The sequence below is a fragment of the Triticum aestivum genome, unplaced genomic scaffold, assembly GCF_018294505.1.
Source record: "Triticum aestivum cultivar Chinese Spring unplaced genomic scaffold, IWGSC CS RefSeq v2.1 scaffold3A_scf_1089, whole genome shotgun sequence".
Classification (NCBI taxonomy): domain Eukaryota; kingdom Viridiplantae; phylum Streptophyta; class Magnoliopsida; order Poales; family Poaceae; genus Triticum; species Triticum aestivum.
Window position 1 is genome coordinate 294,463 of NW_025225086.1, and position 15,840 is coordinate 310,302.

At 43.0% G+C, this 15,840-nt stretch overlaps 2 protein-coding genes and 1 long non-coding RNA gene across 3 annotated transcripts; 1 reads left to right on the top strand and 2 right to left on the bottom strand.

Annotated features, from left to right (window-relative positions):
- Positions 1–5: 5 nt before the first annotated feature.
- Positions 6–3,438, top strand: LOC123172051 (uncharacterized; the record flags this gene model as incomplete). The annotated part of the gene is given in 1 exon segment (XM_044589094.1): positions 6–3,438. A coding segment is annotated over 1 exon segment (3,123 nt), but the record flags the coding sequence as incomplete, so codon positions are not given.
- A 5,060-nt stretch (positions 3,439–8,498) lies between these two features.
- LOC123172044 (uncharacterized) lies at positions 8,499–9,147 on the bottom strand. Its single transcript, XR_006485446.1, has 2 exons — positions 9,002–9,147; positions 8,499–8,876 (listed from the first exon to the last, which is right to left on the bottom strand). It is a non-coding gene; the product is annotated as an uncharacterized lncRNA (long non-coding RNA).
- A 3,184-nt stretch (positions 9,148–12,331) lies between these two features.
- Positions 12,332–13,857, bottom strand: LOC123172049 (protein RER1B). Its single transcript, XM_044589093.1, has 3 exons — positions 13,415–13,857; positions 12,751–12,931; positions 12,332–12,581 (listed from the first exon to the last, which is right to left on the bottom strand). The coding sequence occupies exons 1-3, from the start codon at positions 13,780–13,782 to the stop codon at positions 12,531–12,533; spliced, it is 600 nt and encodes a 199-aa protein (XP_044445028.1). The 5' UTR covers positions 13,783–13,857; the 3' UTR covers positions 12,332–12,530.
- Positions 13,858–15,840: the final 1,983 nt, after the last annotated feature.

Consider the following 15,840-nt stretch of genomic DNA (forward strand, 5'->3'; position numbering starts at 1 on the left):
AACCCCAACCCCAAACCCTAGCCGCCGGGGAGCTCGTCTGGGCCAAGACCAAGGGCCGACACCACTGGTGGCCCGCGCGCCTCCACGCCCCATCCTCTGAATCCCCCCTCGTCTCCTCCCTCGGCGCCGAGTACTCCGACGACCACCGCCCCGCCGTCGCCGTCAAGCCCTTCCTCGCCGCCCCCGACGCCGACGCCCTCGCAACCGCCAACAAAGGCCTCGCCTTTGTCGCCGCCGTCGCCCACGCCAGGGCCACCGCCGTCGCCATCCTCTGCGACGCCCTCACCTGCCCCTGCGCCCGCGGCCCCCAAGAATCATCCCAGGCCGACGACAACAACAAGGTCGTCATCACCGCCGTCTCCAACCTCCTCGAGCCCCGCGAGTTCCTCGCCGCGCTCCGCAGCGCGGCCGTCGACGCCCCCGCCCTCGGCCTGCTGGACCACGCCCGCCTCAAGACCTGGGTCCAGGCGCTCGCCCAGGGATGGGGCCCCGACGGCCCGGGCCGCTACCAGCGCCGCACCAAAGACGACCTCATCGACAAGATTGATCTCGACATGCTGGCCGACGACGGTGCTGCCTCTGAAGAGGATGAGGAGGAGAAGAAGAAGGCCGTGGTGCAGCACAAGACGCCCAAGCAGAGAAAGAAGCGCACCAAAACCCCCACTCCAAAGGACAAGGAGGAGGAGGAGGAGGACAAAGCCGAGATGGCACACAAGACCCCCAAGCAGACAAGGAGGCCCGCCAAAGCCTCGCTCATGGACTCCGAGGAGGAGGAGGAGCAGAAACTCAGCAGCCAGAACAAGGCCGAGAGCGGCACTGCCCTCTCCGGGAGGCGCGAGCGCAAGAAGAGCAAGTATCTCTCGCCGCCCTACACCAACATCGGCGTCTTTGCTCTTGAGGACAAGTCAGATGATTCGCCAAAGAAATCGCCGCCCGCCAGAGCTGCTAACAAGGATGAGAGCAAGTATAACAAGGGGTCACCGGATGAGAAGCACAAGAAGAAGAGCAAGGTGGTGGTACCGCCGCCGCTTCCGCTTCCGCTGGACAATGTTGCTGCTCAGGAGGTCCTGCTGCTGCTGCGCTGCTTCGGGGAGGACGTCTCTCACAAGAGGCACTTCCCCAAGGCCGCGGAGGACTTCCTTGGCCTGCTTAGGAGCTCCGTGTTTGCCGAGGGTGCTCACCATGACTCCTACAAGGACCATGAATGCTCACACATTCCCAAGAATGCTGCTGTTGAGAAAGCTGCTGCTGCTGCAGATGTCCTGGTTTCAGATTCAGCTGCTACTCCCAAACAAGGCAAGGGTAAGCGTGGTAGAAAGAAGAAGGATCAGGATGGCAGTGCCGATTCTTCTTCTATCAACAACAACAACAAGAAGAAGAAGAAGAAGAAGACGGCCGCTCTTGACTGTGCAGCGGAGGATGCTTCTGAGGAGAATAAGAAAGAGGAGAATGTTTCTGACAAGAAGAAGAGGGGCAGAAAGAAGAAGGAGCAGGAGCAGGATGGAACCTCCCCAAAAGGCTCTGTTATCAACAAGAGGAAGAAGATTGACAAAACCTCCCCAAAAGCAACTCTTGGGCCTGCCTCTGCCTCTGCCTCTGGCTCTGGCTCTGGCTTGGTTATCACGCCCGCCATTCCTATCAGGCAGGTGAGTGCTGAGGATATCATGAGCCAAGTCAAACCAGGCATGGGAGCTGGGGTTCCTGATCCCAAGATGAAGAACAGCTTGTTGGTGTCAAAGAGCCCTATTTCAGCTACAATGTCTGGAGGAGTAAAATCAGGAGAGGAGCAGGAGCAAGGGGACGGTGGATCCGTTGTGAATGCTTCATCTGACCAATCTGCCAAAAAGAATGAGGAGGAAGCAACAAAGCCAGCAACTGATATGAATGTGGACGGAGATGTGCCCCAGACTCAAGTTACAATGCCTGTGAATGTGGATATGAACGTGGATACTACTCTTAGCCAAGATGTTGCTGCCAAACATCAGGCTGATGTTAAAATGCCTGAAGCTGCTGGTATGAATGTGGATATTCTTAACGCAGATGTTGCTGCCGCAAGTGCCCAGGCACAAGTGATGACTCTGCCTGAAACTGGTGGTATTCAGTTATTAGATATGAATGTGGAAAGTGTTGTAGATGTGCCTGTCGTCACAAGTGTCGAGATGGAAGCCATGGAGCTGGAAGCTAGTATTCCTGTACTAGATATAAATGAACAAGTTGCTGCTGTTGAAGATGTGCCTGCTACAAGTGGCTTGCTTCCACCTATCATCCATGGAGATATCATATCCCAGCCCGCCGATGAAAACAAAGACAAAAACGCAAGTGTGCAAGTTCGTGCAGTTCAAGAGTCATACACATCTCTGATTCAGGCGATGCTGCCGGAAACGTACAAGAAAGTGGAGGAGGTCGCTGCTGGAGCAGGTGCCGTCGCGGCGCCTCAAGGTGATGAGACTCAAAAGGTTGAAGAGACTAGCCAGAACAAGGCAGTTGCTGCAAAAGGTAGTGGTGGTGCTACCAATGGGAGCCCCTGCCCTCCTGATGCGCCCAACTCTGCCCACAAGAGGAGAAACAAGAAGCCCGCAGCAGCAGCATACTTTGCCAACCCAGCAGAGATCCGGGTGAAATTCTTGGACGGCACCATGGTCCCCACCAAGGAGGAGCTGCTCTCAGAGTTCCGCAGGTTTGGCGTCCTGGTGGAGTCGGAGTGCGACATATCAGAAGAGCGCCGCGACGCGCGCGTGGTGTTTGGGAAGAGCACCGAGGCAGAGGCGGCCTACACCAAGGCGGAGATCCCAGGCATCTTCGGGCAGTTCGGGCCCCCCTGGGCCACCCTGGGGCTCAACTACCTGGAGGCGATCACGCTTGCGCCTGCCCGTCCCGCCAAGCCCCTGCTGGCTCGTGCCGACATGAGGAAGAACGTGGAGAACATGATCTCGTCCCTGAAGAACGGGCGGTCTTTGCCGCTCAACGTTGGAGCGGCGGCGTTCCCAGCCGCTCCCGCTCCCGCTGGAGGAGGAGCGGCGCCCGTGTCGGCGAGCCTCCTTGCTGAGATGCAGCGGCTCCTGTCCAAGCTTGACAAGACGCAGCCCCCCCCTGGGCCTTCGGGCTCGGCTCCTCCTCCGTCGTCGTAGGCCTTCCCTGCCTGCATGCCGTAGTGATGGATGGATCCATGGATGGAGCTTGTGTTGCTGCTCCCTAGCTTAGCTAGCTAGTTAGTGAACTACTTGTTTTATATTTTCGGTCTAGGCATGAACGCACGCACTCGCATATGCTGGCTGTCTTTTGTTGATTATTACTTACTACATTAGAGATGCTGCCGCTGTTGCTTTTATTATTTCCAGTCGAGTTGATGATGTAGTAGCCAGATGAACTAGATGTATGGATGGCAGACGTACGTTATTTTGTCATCACCAAATCATTTCTGCTTGCTTTTCTGCATCATTATCACCTTCATCTGGTTGCTTTCATTTTGTTATGCATCTCATCTTCATCATCATCATCATATATAGGAATAGGATGATGAGAAGCAATCAGCCATGTGGTTTTCCATTCATAGAGTTAGTTATGTGGCTGTATGAATCAACATATATATCTTGGCAACAATTATATCTTGCGGGTAGGATTTAGCATCCATGATGCAGAATGGATGCATTCATATTCCATAATACATAGTACATATCTTAATATATGTTGCTTAGGAAACATCAACTGCCTCAAAACTTGTTTGGCTGTCAAGAGTCCACATCTTGATATGGATATATCTCAAGCTTTCATTGCCTGCATACATACACAAGATGCACAATCACTTTTCTTACCATCTTGTTTTACTTTCTCACTGCCAATGAAAGATGTGCGCGTGCCACGACTATGATTCATTCAACTTTGTTCGTTTGGAATCGCATCTTTTTGAGTCCCTCCAATTTATGGTCCTATTCGCCTGTGCCATCTCTTGTGTTCAATTATCTGAAAAATGTAATGTTGTTGAGCAGATTAAAGTGCTTTTGTGTAATAATCATGTCCTTTTGGATTGCGAGTGCCTCCCCGCAATTATATCAAATGAAGAACAAACAGATAATTTGCGCAAAAGAGAAAACTAAACCTAGATAATCAGTGAGCGCTTTCAGATAGATACCTCAGACTTACTTGCTGTTTTCAGTGGATATTCGAGGAAATACATTTGGCTCTGAAGTAATCTTTGTAAAAATGCAACCTCGTCGGATATCCTAACACCATGCAAATTTGCATGCACCTTGCGCACCCGAGCATGTTGGATGTTGAATTTTTTTTCACTTTTTTTTAATTTACTCTTCATCAGTAGCAGTAGCACTTCTGAATTTATGGGTAACGCTTTGTCTTGCTTTTTTTAGTGCAAAGACAGAAGACCCCCTCTCCTCGACCACTTTCTTAAATGGGCCGCCCAACACGGGGGAGTATCGGCTTCTGTTTTCTTCTTCCCTTTTTTTTATTTTTCTTTTACCGTTTTTATTAACATTTCTAAAATTGAAAAAATGATATTCAAATTTTAATGACAAATTGCATTAAGTTCTTTTGGGACATTAAAAAATGTTCATGCTTTCAAAAAAACTGCGGAATTATTAGAAAATGTTTATAAAATGTAAAAACAAAGTATTCTCTCAACTTTTATAAAATGTTTTTACCGTTCAAAAAAATGTTTGTAACATTTAGAAAATGTTCACACATTCCCAAAAATGACTGTGACAGTGAAAGAAAATTTGAAATTTTTTGCATAATTTTTTAAAATATCTCATACCATTTGAAACATGCACATGACATTAAGAAACGTTCAAACATTCCAAAAAATAGTAGTGACACTTTTTACAAAACTATTTTTTATACAACCTAAAAACATGGTCATCTAATATAAAAAAAGTTGAACAATTAAAAAAATACTTTTGACATAAAAAACCACACATTTTCAAAAATTAATGTCCGTGCCATTTTAAAAATGTTAATAGTTAGACGAAAAAGGTTGTAAACAACGAAAGTTCTTTGTTTTGGGAAGATAATTGTTTGGATGGATATCACCTTGCTTCTCGGCTCCGAAGTCTATAAACAATACCTTCTAAAAACAAAAAAACTGTTAAATATATCTCGACAACCGGTGTGGACTAGAAAATAGTTAGACGAACATTGCATAGTTTCGCCGTGGTTGTGTTCGACAGAACTATGATTCGTCGAACTTTGTTCGTTTGGAATCGGATCGTTTTGAGTCCCTGGAATTTAGCGTCCTATTAGCATGTGCAATGTGTTGTGTAAAATTATCTGAAAAATGTTGTCGAGCAGATTAAAGTTCATATAGTCAGAGATCATAGCACCCACACAAAGTGCTTTTGTGTAATAATAATGTCCTTTTGGCTTACGAATGCCTCCCCGCAACCAAATGAAGAACATACAGAAAGGAAACAATGTCTTTTGCAAATTCAGATAATTTGTGCAAAAGAGAAAACTAAACCTAGATAATTAGTGAGTGCTTTCAGATAGATACCTCAGACTTGCTGCTTTTAGTGGATATTCGAGAAGATCATGGAAATACATTTGGCTCTGAAAAAAATCTTTGTAAAAATGCACTATTTGGACCTGATTTTGGTCTTCCCGCAACCTTGTCGGATATCTAAACGCCATGAAAATTTGCATGCATGTTGGATGTTGATTTTTTTTCACTTTTCTTTTTTCAATTCACTGTTCATCATTAGCAGATGAACCTGGACTTAGATAGCAATTACTTGGTATAACTTTTCTCTTCTAGGTATGGTTTTGAATTTATGGGTAACGTTTTTTAGTACGAGACAGAAGACCCCCTCTCCTCAAGCACTTTCTTAAATGGGCCGTCCAACACGGAGGACTATCGGGTTCTTCTCCCCTTTTCTTTTCCTTTTTACTGCTTTTATTTACATTTCCAAAATTGGAAAAATGATATTCAAATTTTAAAGCTAAAACAAAATGCATTCAAAAATGTTTGGGACATTTAAAAATGTTCACGCTCTCAAACAAACTGTGGAATTTCTAGAAAATGTTTATAAAATGTAAAAACAGAATATTCGGTCAACTTTTATAAAATGTTTGTACCATTCAAAAAAATGTTTGTGACATTTATAAAATATTCACATATTCCCAAAAATGACTGTGACATTCAAAGAAAAAAATTGAACAATTTGAAAATGTTTGCGTAATTTTACAAAAAATATTTCATAGCGTTTAAAACATGCACGTGACATTAAAAAACGTTCAAATGTTCCAAAAAATAGTAGTGACACCTTTTACAAAACAAATTTTATACAACCTAAAAACATGGTCATGTACTATAAAAAAAAGTTAAAAATTTCAAAAAAAATTGACTTAAAAAACCCACACATTTCAAAAACAAATTGTTTGTCACATTTAAAAAATGTTAATAGACTGTAAGACAAATGTTTGCATAATATTAAGAATTATTTTTGCATCATTCAAAACAAATGTTCAACATGCATTGGAAAAATGGAAAAATGTTATTCAAAGGAAATGTTCCAAACATGTATATCGAAGAATGTTCCAAAAATTGTCATGTATTTGAAGTTTGAAGAATGTTGAATGTCTCAAAAACAACATACTAAATGTTTATTCAAAGAAAATGTTCCAAAAATGTCATGTATTTGAAGAATGTTGAATGTGTATTGAATTTTTTTACGCATGTATACATAAACGTACAAACAATGTATTTTACGTGCATGGATCGTTTTTTTACTCTTGCAGTTTAGATTTTTTGGTTGTTCATTATCTTCGCTTCGGCGACGGCGAGGGCGGCGTTGAATAAAATTTCTTCAGATCCTACTCAGACGAGGCGATCGGTCCTATGGTTGGGGATGGATTTGAAAATCAGTTTGTTCAAGTAAGGATGGCGTCGCGGCGGCGACATCCTCATGGTTGACCTGTGTCCTCGGGCTCCGCCGTTGCGACCGTGTTTGCTCCATGGCAGCGTGGAGATTGGGAGAAAGTCTAGGAGCAGATGCAGATTGTGGTCTGCATATCGGCGGCATCTGGAAGATGGTGCATCGTGTGTTGGGTTCGTGGTTCGTGGATGGCAGGTGTGGTTTTCTCCCCCGGCGTCTTAGTCGTGTGGGGTTGCCAGATTTGAAGTTTGATGGCATGTCCAGGGTGTTGCCCCGGTCTGATTCGTTCAACGATAATGGTTTCGCTTTTGGTGAGCCAACCTGGAGGTCCGCAAAGTTGCATATCGGCGATGGAGCCGCTTTGAGCTCGGGTGTGAAGGTGATCTGCCATTTTTTTTTTGCTTTGGTGGCTGCTATCGTGGTCCCAAAGGCATGTGACGAGCGTTGGTGTCAAGTTCAGAGGTTTCTTCGGTCTTGATTGTAATTTTACTTCTTGGCTGTTGTTGCTTTGTGCAAAGGCTAGCGTTTTGCTGTCCAGTTTTGTCAGGTCAGTTTATACGTGGCATGTGCTATGATCCTAATGATAGAAATGAGACACGTATTACCATGCAAAAAAGGATATAAAGTAAAAAAGGGAAAACTGGTAAAGAAATACAGGAAACCAACACATGAACAAAACAAAAATAGAAGAAAATGAAAAAAAGAAAAAATAAAAAGAAAGAGGCAAAAAAAAACCCGAATAAACCAAGGAAAGGAACATAGAAAACCAAAAAAATCGCTTCAAAACACCACAAAAATGAAAAAAAAAACACATGCGAAACCAGTCTTGGAAGATTCCTTGGTAATCGCTCCGCGGGGACCCATATTGGGCCGGCCCATCTAGCTCTCACCTACTATGAGATGGAGGCAAAGTATCACTAGTAGCGTCGACTAGGAGAAGCGGCGTCTACAGCGGCCTTATGTGGGCTGCTTCCATAGTTGGCCCACTTAAGATAGCTTCTATACACATCTGTTTCCACTACAGCCACAATCTCGATCTTTCTTCTTCGAAAGAGCTAGGGGTTCGTATTAAAGTTCCGCTCGCAAAGAGTAAAGAGGAAAGCAGAGCCAACAGGTTCTTCCCCTTGAATTCTAATGTTTTTTTGTTTCATCTGCCACTGATTCTGTTATTGCTGCAGATGCACTTACCTTGATACTTTTTGCCTTTGCTCGCAAGTTTTTCCCCATGACTATTAACTTAAGCATAAAGTTGAGCTTAAGAGCTCAACTTCAAGCCCTAACCCCTTTCTTCTTCTTCTTCTTCTTCTTCTTCTTCTTCTTCTTCTTCTTCTTCCCTTACACCACAATCGAACCTTAAGAGGACCATTAAAACCATAGACCTCACCTGGCACTATTCAACTTTTACACTGCAGCCGCCTCGTCGCAATCTCTGTCTTGTGCCTCGGTTAGTTTTTGAGCACCATCTTGTGGACACTCGGTGATATGTACGTACTGGTAACTAGGCCTAGTAAATTAAGACATTATCAAATAACAAGATGATGCGTGCTAGCAGAGTGTCAAAAATATATTTCATTGCTAATAAGCACTTCAAATATTCCATTAAATCTACTGATATGTGAAAAATTATCCATGTATTTCCCATAACATCCCAATGTTGAATACAAAGTTTTAGACAATCACCCAGATTGGTACTAGAGCATGTTGCTGCCCAATCATCTACGAAATAGTAGTAACTTGGAGGGAGAGTCGCATGTTACAATCAATGCACTGTAAACGATTATGCCATCTTTTAATGATCGCATGTTGGGGGGTAGCACTCGCATTTGGCAGTCGTTAGAAATCCTAGAATATTTTTGTCTTTCTCGCGGTTGCGGCATTGGCCGTCATCCCATCCCTCCTTGATGCATGCATGTCGGCAATCATCATTCTCCCTACCCATGCAACTTTCCCAAATCTCCTTGTAACAATTATTCTCAGTACATGAAACCTCGCCTATGGATAAATGACACAATGTTAGCACAAGTACCATCAATGTGGATAACAATGCCAATGTGTCAGCACAAGTACTAACACAACACTATAGCAAAAATGCCGATGTTGTATATAATTATACTTACTAGAAGAGGCCATAAGCAAGATAAGAAGGAAAGCACCCACAATGGTCTTCCTCGCAGGTTCCATCGTAGAACAGGAGAATGTAGTTTAATTACAAAAGAGAAGCTCAAGAATGTAGTAATGATGTTGTGTCCTTGGGTGTCCTAACTTTGTGAGGTTCTTATGGCGTTCTTGCACCCTAGACACCATAAATAGTTAGTTGTAAGGCCCACTGGAAAACGGGGAAGCTAAATTAATATGAGGTAAAGAAAGACTGCAAAGCTAAATAAACTAAATTTGGCATGCTCCCTAGAACTTAAAATGAACAGAGCATTAATGACCCCTCGAATTTTAGCATGCTAGATCAAATAAGTTTGCACATGGATAGGTGAATATGTATGAATCTTCATATGGCATCAAAACTAAGATTGTTAATAAACACATGAAAGAAGGAAACCAACATACTATGTACTTAAAGCTTCCGTTCACATTACATACTCTCACTCTCCCTAATGGTTCCAGGTGATATAACAAAGGCACGGTAGTGAGCCCGAATTGCAAGGTTCGTAGAAAGTACCAAGTCATCCTCGGTGAGAACCACGGTATGGATCCTTGGAGGTAGACACATCTTACACCAATGATAAGTTTTGCAACACAGATAAAATTTCAATTATGTCCCCATCAACACAAATAAAGCTGTCAACCTTGCTAGATTTCCTAGTTATGCATGATAAAAGATAATGTGACAGGTAATAATTTTATATCTTCAGAAAAATAATAACTGAAAAAAATTGCAAGTAAAATTTATTGAAAGTATTTTCGCCTACTCAAATTTGGACAAAAATAGCTCCCAATTGCGGAGCTTGCACGCCAAGCAAAGCAAAGGGTCAGGCAACTTGGCCCCGCCGTGCTGCCATTCGGACGGAATCAAAACTGGCAAATCTTGAGGTAGGGGATCCTAAGCTATGCATCTAGGAGCGATGGTAACAAGGGCACAAGAATTTACCTAGGTTCAGGCTCTCTGGGGAGATAATACCGGGCGTCCTGCTTGTGTTCATTGCGTTGGAGTGAGTACTGAGTACAAGTATCTAACAAGGGATTTATTATGTTGTATAAGAGCTAGGCCCCTCAGTTTATATAAATACAGGGGGATCCTACGGTACATGGATCCTAGTCAGCTACATGGAATCACATGAATATCTCCTTCTTTTGTTCCCTTGTAAGAACAAACCTGGCCCTTGGCATCCTCCAATTGTTTCTGTCCTCGGGTTGCCACAAGTTTTGTTTAGGTCTATCACATAGCTTCATTGCATCAACTCTAGCCTTAGTATTATCCTTTGTCTTCTCGGGAATGTTGAGCAATGTGCTAAAAATGGCCTCCGTGGTATTCTTTTCGGTTTGCATTACATCAATGTTATGTGGAAGCTTGAGTTGGTGGATGCAGTGGAGATCCCAGAAGCATGGCTTCTGAGTCCAGGTGTGTTCTTCATTATATCCCAAGAAATACCCTGGATGTTTGGGATTAGGCTGGATAGCATCCAGTTGAGAACGAATATGTTCACCCATCATCTCAGGTGGTGCTGAGTGTTCGACAACTTCACATTTCACGAAGTTGTTCTTGTCGAGGATGCAAATGTTGTCTATGGAAATCGAAGCAATAATACGTGCCACCATGCTCCAACAAACGTCACTAAAGACCCCGCCTTGCCTCTTGGGCATGGGAACTGATACGTCTCCAACATATCTACTTATCCAAACACTTTTGTTCTTATTTTAAACTCTAATGTCATGATTTGAATGAAACTAACCTGGCTTGACGTTGTTTTCAGCAGAATAATCTTGGTGCTATTTTTCTGCAGAAATGAATGTTCTCGGAATCGGACGAAACTTTACAGAAATTATTTTATGGAATAAATTAAAAATACTGAAGAAAAGAACTGCCGGAGAAGGGCCACCAGCAGGCCACAAGTCTGGGTAGCGTGCCCACCCCCACGGCGCGCCCTGTGAGCTTGTGGGTTCCACGAGCCTTCGTCTGACCTAATCTCAAGCCTATATATTCCGTCTTCTTGAGAAAAAAATTAGAGAGAAAACAACAAGAACACACATGGTCTGGCCCACTAGCTCCATACGACACGAGCTACCGTCGGGCAAATAGCGAGTTATAGCTCTCACATCAACTACGAGCGTCCGTACGATTAGTTTTATTTTACTTTTGTTTATATTTTCGAAATATTGTAAATATCCAAATTTTAATTTACTTATATTTTAAAAATCATTCATTCTACATTTAAAAAATGTTCATGCCATTCAAAAAATATCCAGACATATAAAAAATGTATGTGAGGAGAAAACAATTCACGCGTCTCAAAAATGTTCTTGACATTTTTCTAAAAAAGTTTATACATTATTAAAAAAACTAGCGTAATTAAGAGAAGAAATGTTTTGCACCATTAGAAAATGTATGTAATATCCAAAGAAATGATCACAACTTTCAAAAATATGTTCCTGACATTTTTAGAAAAATATTTATAGAATGTAAAAAAATGATTTGTACAATTCCAAGAAAAGTTTGTGACATTTCAAAAAATATTCATGTGTTTCAAAATATGTTCGTGATAGTTTTTAAATGTTTTACAATTAGAAGTGTTCGTTTAATTTAATAAAATGTTTTGTACCATTCAAACAATTGTTAATGACATTTAAAAATTTAAACACTTAACAAATGTTTTGCATGTTTAAAAACAATGTCCATCATGTTTTCAATGTGTATTTCAGAAAATATGTTTAACTTGTATTTGAAAAATGTTGAGCTTGCATACCACAAATGTTCATCATCCAACGTATATTTGAAAAAAATTGCATGTATTTGAAACATAAAAAGTTGATTACAAACATAAAGAAAAACCAAAAGAACCAATGTAAACCGGTACAGAAAAAAAGAAGAAAACTGCGCGGAAGCTTCTAAAACGGTGCGAATCAGTGGGTAGGCGCTTTCCAAAACCACTCCCAGAAAACCAACAGGAACACACATGGGCTGGCAAACAATATTGTTATAGCTCTCGCGTCAACTACGAAGGTCCATATGGTTAGTAAACTGGCCTGTGTCATACAATCATGTAGTGTATGATGGATTCACAAACCAGAAGAGACCTTCAGTTGAGCTAATCAAAGATGCTACATTTTCCAGCAACATTCAGGCGCCTGAGTAAACGGCAATATATCAACAGCAGAGTTGGATCTAGGATTTAACGGCACCACCTACTTATTTTTGCTGCAACAACATTTGGAGCAACCGGAGCCGAGACGGTCTCCCCAACAACAAAGAATCGACCACGCTATACAATAACTGACAGTGACACAAGTAAGACGAATATATATCGAATTAAACCGTGAACCCATGTCGGAAACATAAGCAGCGAATGTCCCTCCTAGCTCTCTCTAGATATCATGAATGAAGTATTACACTTGTTGGCACATGGAATAAGCCTTGTTGTTGGACTGTATCTTGCGCCCGCCCGCCCGCCCTTGCATTGTTCCCTTGCACACCGGGGATCAGTCTTTCGACGAGCTGCTGCTCGCGCCACCCTTCTTCCCGCCGTATTTCTGGCAACGCAACCGGAACAGACATTATATGATGAATGAATGAAACGGCAAAAAAGGATAAAGGACGAGATGGAATGATATGCTATGCCTAAAGACCCATGATACCAACTAAGAGGAATTGATATCATCAAGCAGTGGACAAGAAAAACAGAGAGAGCAGCAGACAAACCTGCTTGCCGATGTTGAAGGGCACATATTTGTACTTGACCATGTGCAGAATCTGGCGCTTCATCGTGAGCACAAAGAGTACAATCCAGTAGCAGAGCAGTATAGGCCAGAAGACAGGGACGTCGAACACAGAGAAGAAAGTCATGACAAAAGCTATAAGAAAAGCCTTTGTGATTGCATACCTGAAGCACGGGCAAACAAATATCATCATGCATACCTGAAGAATATATATGTTTGCTATAATAAAAGTCTCTCTATATAAGCTAATGGTGGTTCTATCTATGGGATGACAATAGACGTGCTCAAATTCCATGGTGATAGAATAGAACAACCATGCGTGAATGAAGAGCTCAAAGAATCACTGTAAGTTGCTACAAACAAACACTACAAACTCAAGCCCAAATAAATAATGCATGATTTGTATTCTTCATTCATTCATTCATTCACAAGCAAGATTTGAGATATCATTAGTTGACTAATAAATAAATAAATAAATAAATAAATAAATAAATAATTGGCAGGGAGAGATTTGCGATCTGGACTGGAGGATGCAAGCAGGGCTCCCAGAAGATAGATGAGACGAGTAGATCTGGATCTGGATCTGGATCTGCGCGATGATGAGGGAGGAGTAGATGGATCTGGGGGGATCGCAGAAGAGTACATACCAGAACTTGAACTCTGGGAGCCTCCTGATGAAGGGCTTGAACTCGTCGGATCCGCGGGTGGGGAGGGCGGGCCCGGCGGCGGCGGCGGAGGGGTCGAGCTCCGGGTCCACCATGGGGGAGAGGAAGCCGATGAGGAGGTTGAGGAGGTAGATCCCGAGCCCGTAGCTGACGATGTAGAAGCCGTGGATGGACAAGACCCTGAGCGCGTACACGCCGGCCACCACCAGCGTGCCCACCCACCGCCCCGTCGCGTGCGGCGTCGACCGGTCCAGGTAGTACTGGAACGCCCGCGTCGCCTCCCTCCGCCACTTGGCCGCCGCGGCAGCCGCGCCCGCGCTGCCGGACGAGTCGCCGCCGCCGGAGTCCATGCTGGCCTGCCTCCTGCTGGGTTAGGGGTGGGGGTGGGGGTGGGGATCGGGAGGGAGGGTCGAGTGGACTCCGCTGGGTTGGGCTCTTTTGATTATGATGATGATTATTATGCCAAAACTTGGTGAATTTCATTCATAGAAAACTATCACAAAGCACCTCTTTGTCCCTTCCTTCCTGTCACCGGGATATACAGCAAGCACCGTAAGATTGAACCCAAAACTAATATAAGCACCTCTCCCATTGCAACAAAAACCAATCTAGTTGCCGACAATTTGAGGAGAAATATAAAGATATATAATCATGCATAAAAGAGTTCAGAAAAGGCTCAAATAATATTCATAGATAATCTGGTCATAAATTCATAATTCATCGGATCTCGACAAACACACTGCAAAAGAATATTACATCGGATACAACTTCAACAACATCGATGAGAACATTGTATTGAAGATTAAAAAGAGAGAAGAAGCCGTCTAGCTACTAGCTATGGACCTGTAGGTCTGTGGTAAACTACCCACGCTTGATCGAAAGGGCAATAATATTGATGTAGAAGTCCTTCGTGGTCGCCCGGTCGGAGAAGTGTTTTGGTGGACGCTTCTGTTGGTTTGCGAATATTTGAGAATTTATAGGCCAAGAATTAGGGTTAGAGGACTCCCATGTGACCCACAAGCCAGCCCCCAGGGCGCGCCCCTGAGGCTTGTCGTCGCCTCGGGACTCCTCTGACTTCATCTCCAAGTCCCCCAGGTGCTTTCTGGTCCAAGAAAAATCATTGCGAAAGTTTTATTCCGTTTGACATTCCTTTCTGAAAAAAGTCAAAAACAAAGAAAAAATATGAACTAGCACTGGACACTAGGTTAATAGGTTAGTCCCAAAAAATGATATAAAATAGTATATTAATATATATAAAACATCCATCACAGATAATATAATAACATGGAACCATAAAAAATTATAGATACGTTAGAGACGTATCACCCTCCGTGATTGATTCCCCCTCGGCAAAGTACCAAAAAGGCCTCCAGATGGGATCACGGAAGAAAATAAGTTTGCAGCGACGAAAAAAGTGTTTCGGGTGGCTCTATGTTGGTTTGGAAATATTTGGAAATTTATAGGCCTGGAACTAGGTCAAAAGGAGCTACGTGGGGCCCACAAACTCAGGGGGCGCGCCTACCTAGCCGCGCCCCCTAAACTTGTGGCTCTCTCGTATCTCGTCTGGTCACCTCCTGAAGCTTCTAGGGTCCATTCTGGTCCAGAAAAATTTAATCCAAAGATTGTCTTTCGTTTAGACTTCGTTTGATATTGATTTTCTGAAAAACCAAAAACAATAAGAAAAAAAGAATAGGAACTGGCACTGGGCACTGGGTTAATTGGTTAGTCACAGAAAATGATATAAAATAGCATATAAGTGGATATAAAACATCCAAGATTGGTAATATAATTGAATGGAATAATTAAAATTTATAGTACATTGGAGACGTACCAGTACCCCTCTATTTTCCAACCTTATATCGGTGTGTGCCCTATTTGAAACTTTTAATCTGATTGCTCCGGCCCTGGTTGCCCTTCTAGTCTAGTGGGCAAATGGAGACATGCGCGGATGAGGATTTTGAAGTGTGTCACATGTTTGAATGTTCCAAACTTTGGATCTGAGCATATGATGAGGCCACAGGAAACACAACACAGTGATCAAATTACATAAAATAATTAAATTGGGTGCTTAATGTGCACCTGCAGGTATGTATATAATCAATCCACAACCTCCATCTACCAAGGTGCAGCGTATTGCTTGCTGAGAGATTAATTTAGTTATTTTATGTAATCTGGATGCAGGTGAAACTGAACACAAAATAGATTAATAAATTTTCATGACGAAAATGCATTGAAATGCAAGCTACACAAAATGTGAAAATCGTTGATGTTTTTACTTAACAATACATGCACATTCAATGCATTGGCAATTTGTCATTTGTGTGTAGCTCGCGTGTTGATTCATTTTATCATGGAAACCCATATGACAATGTGGATTAGTTTTCAGATTTTATTGGAACATTAAAATG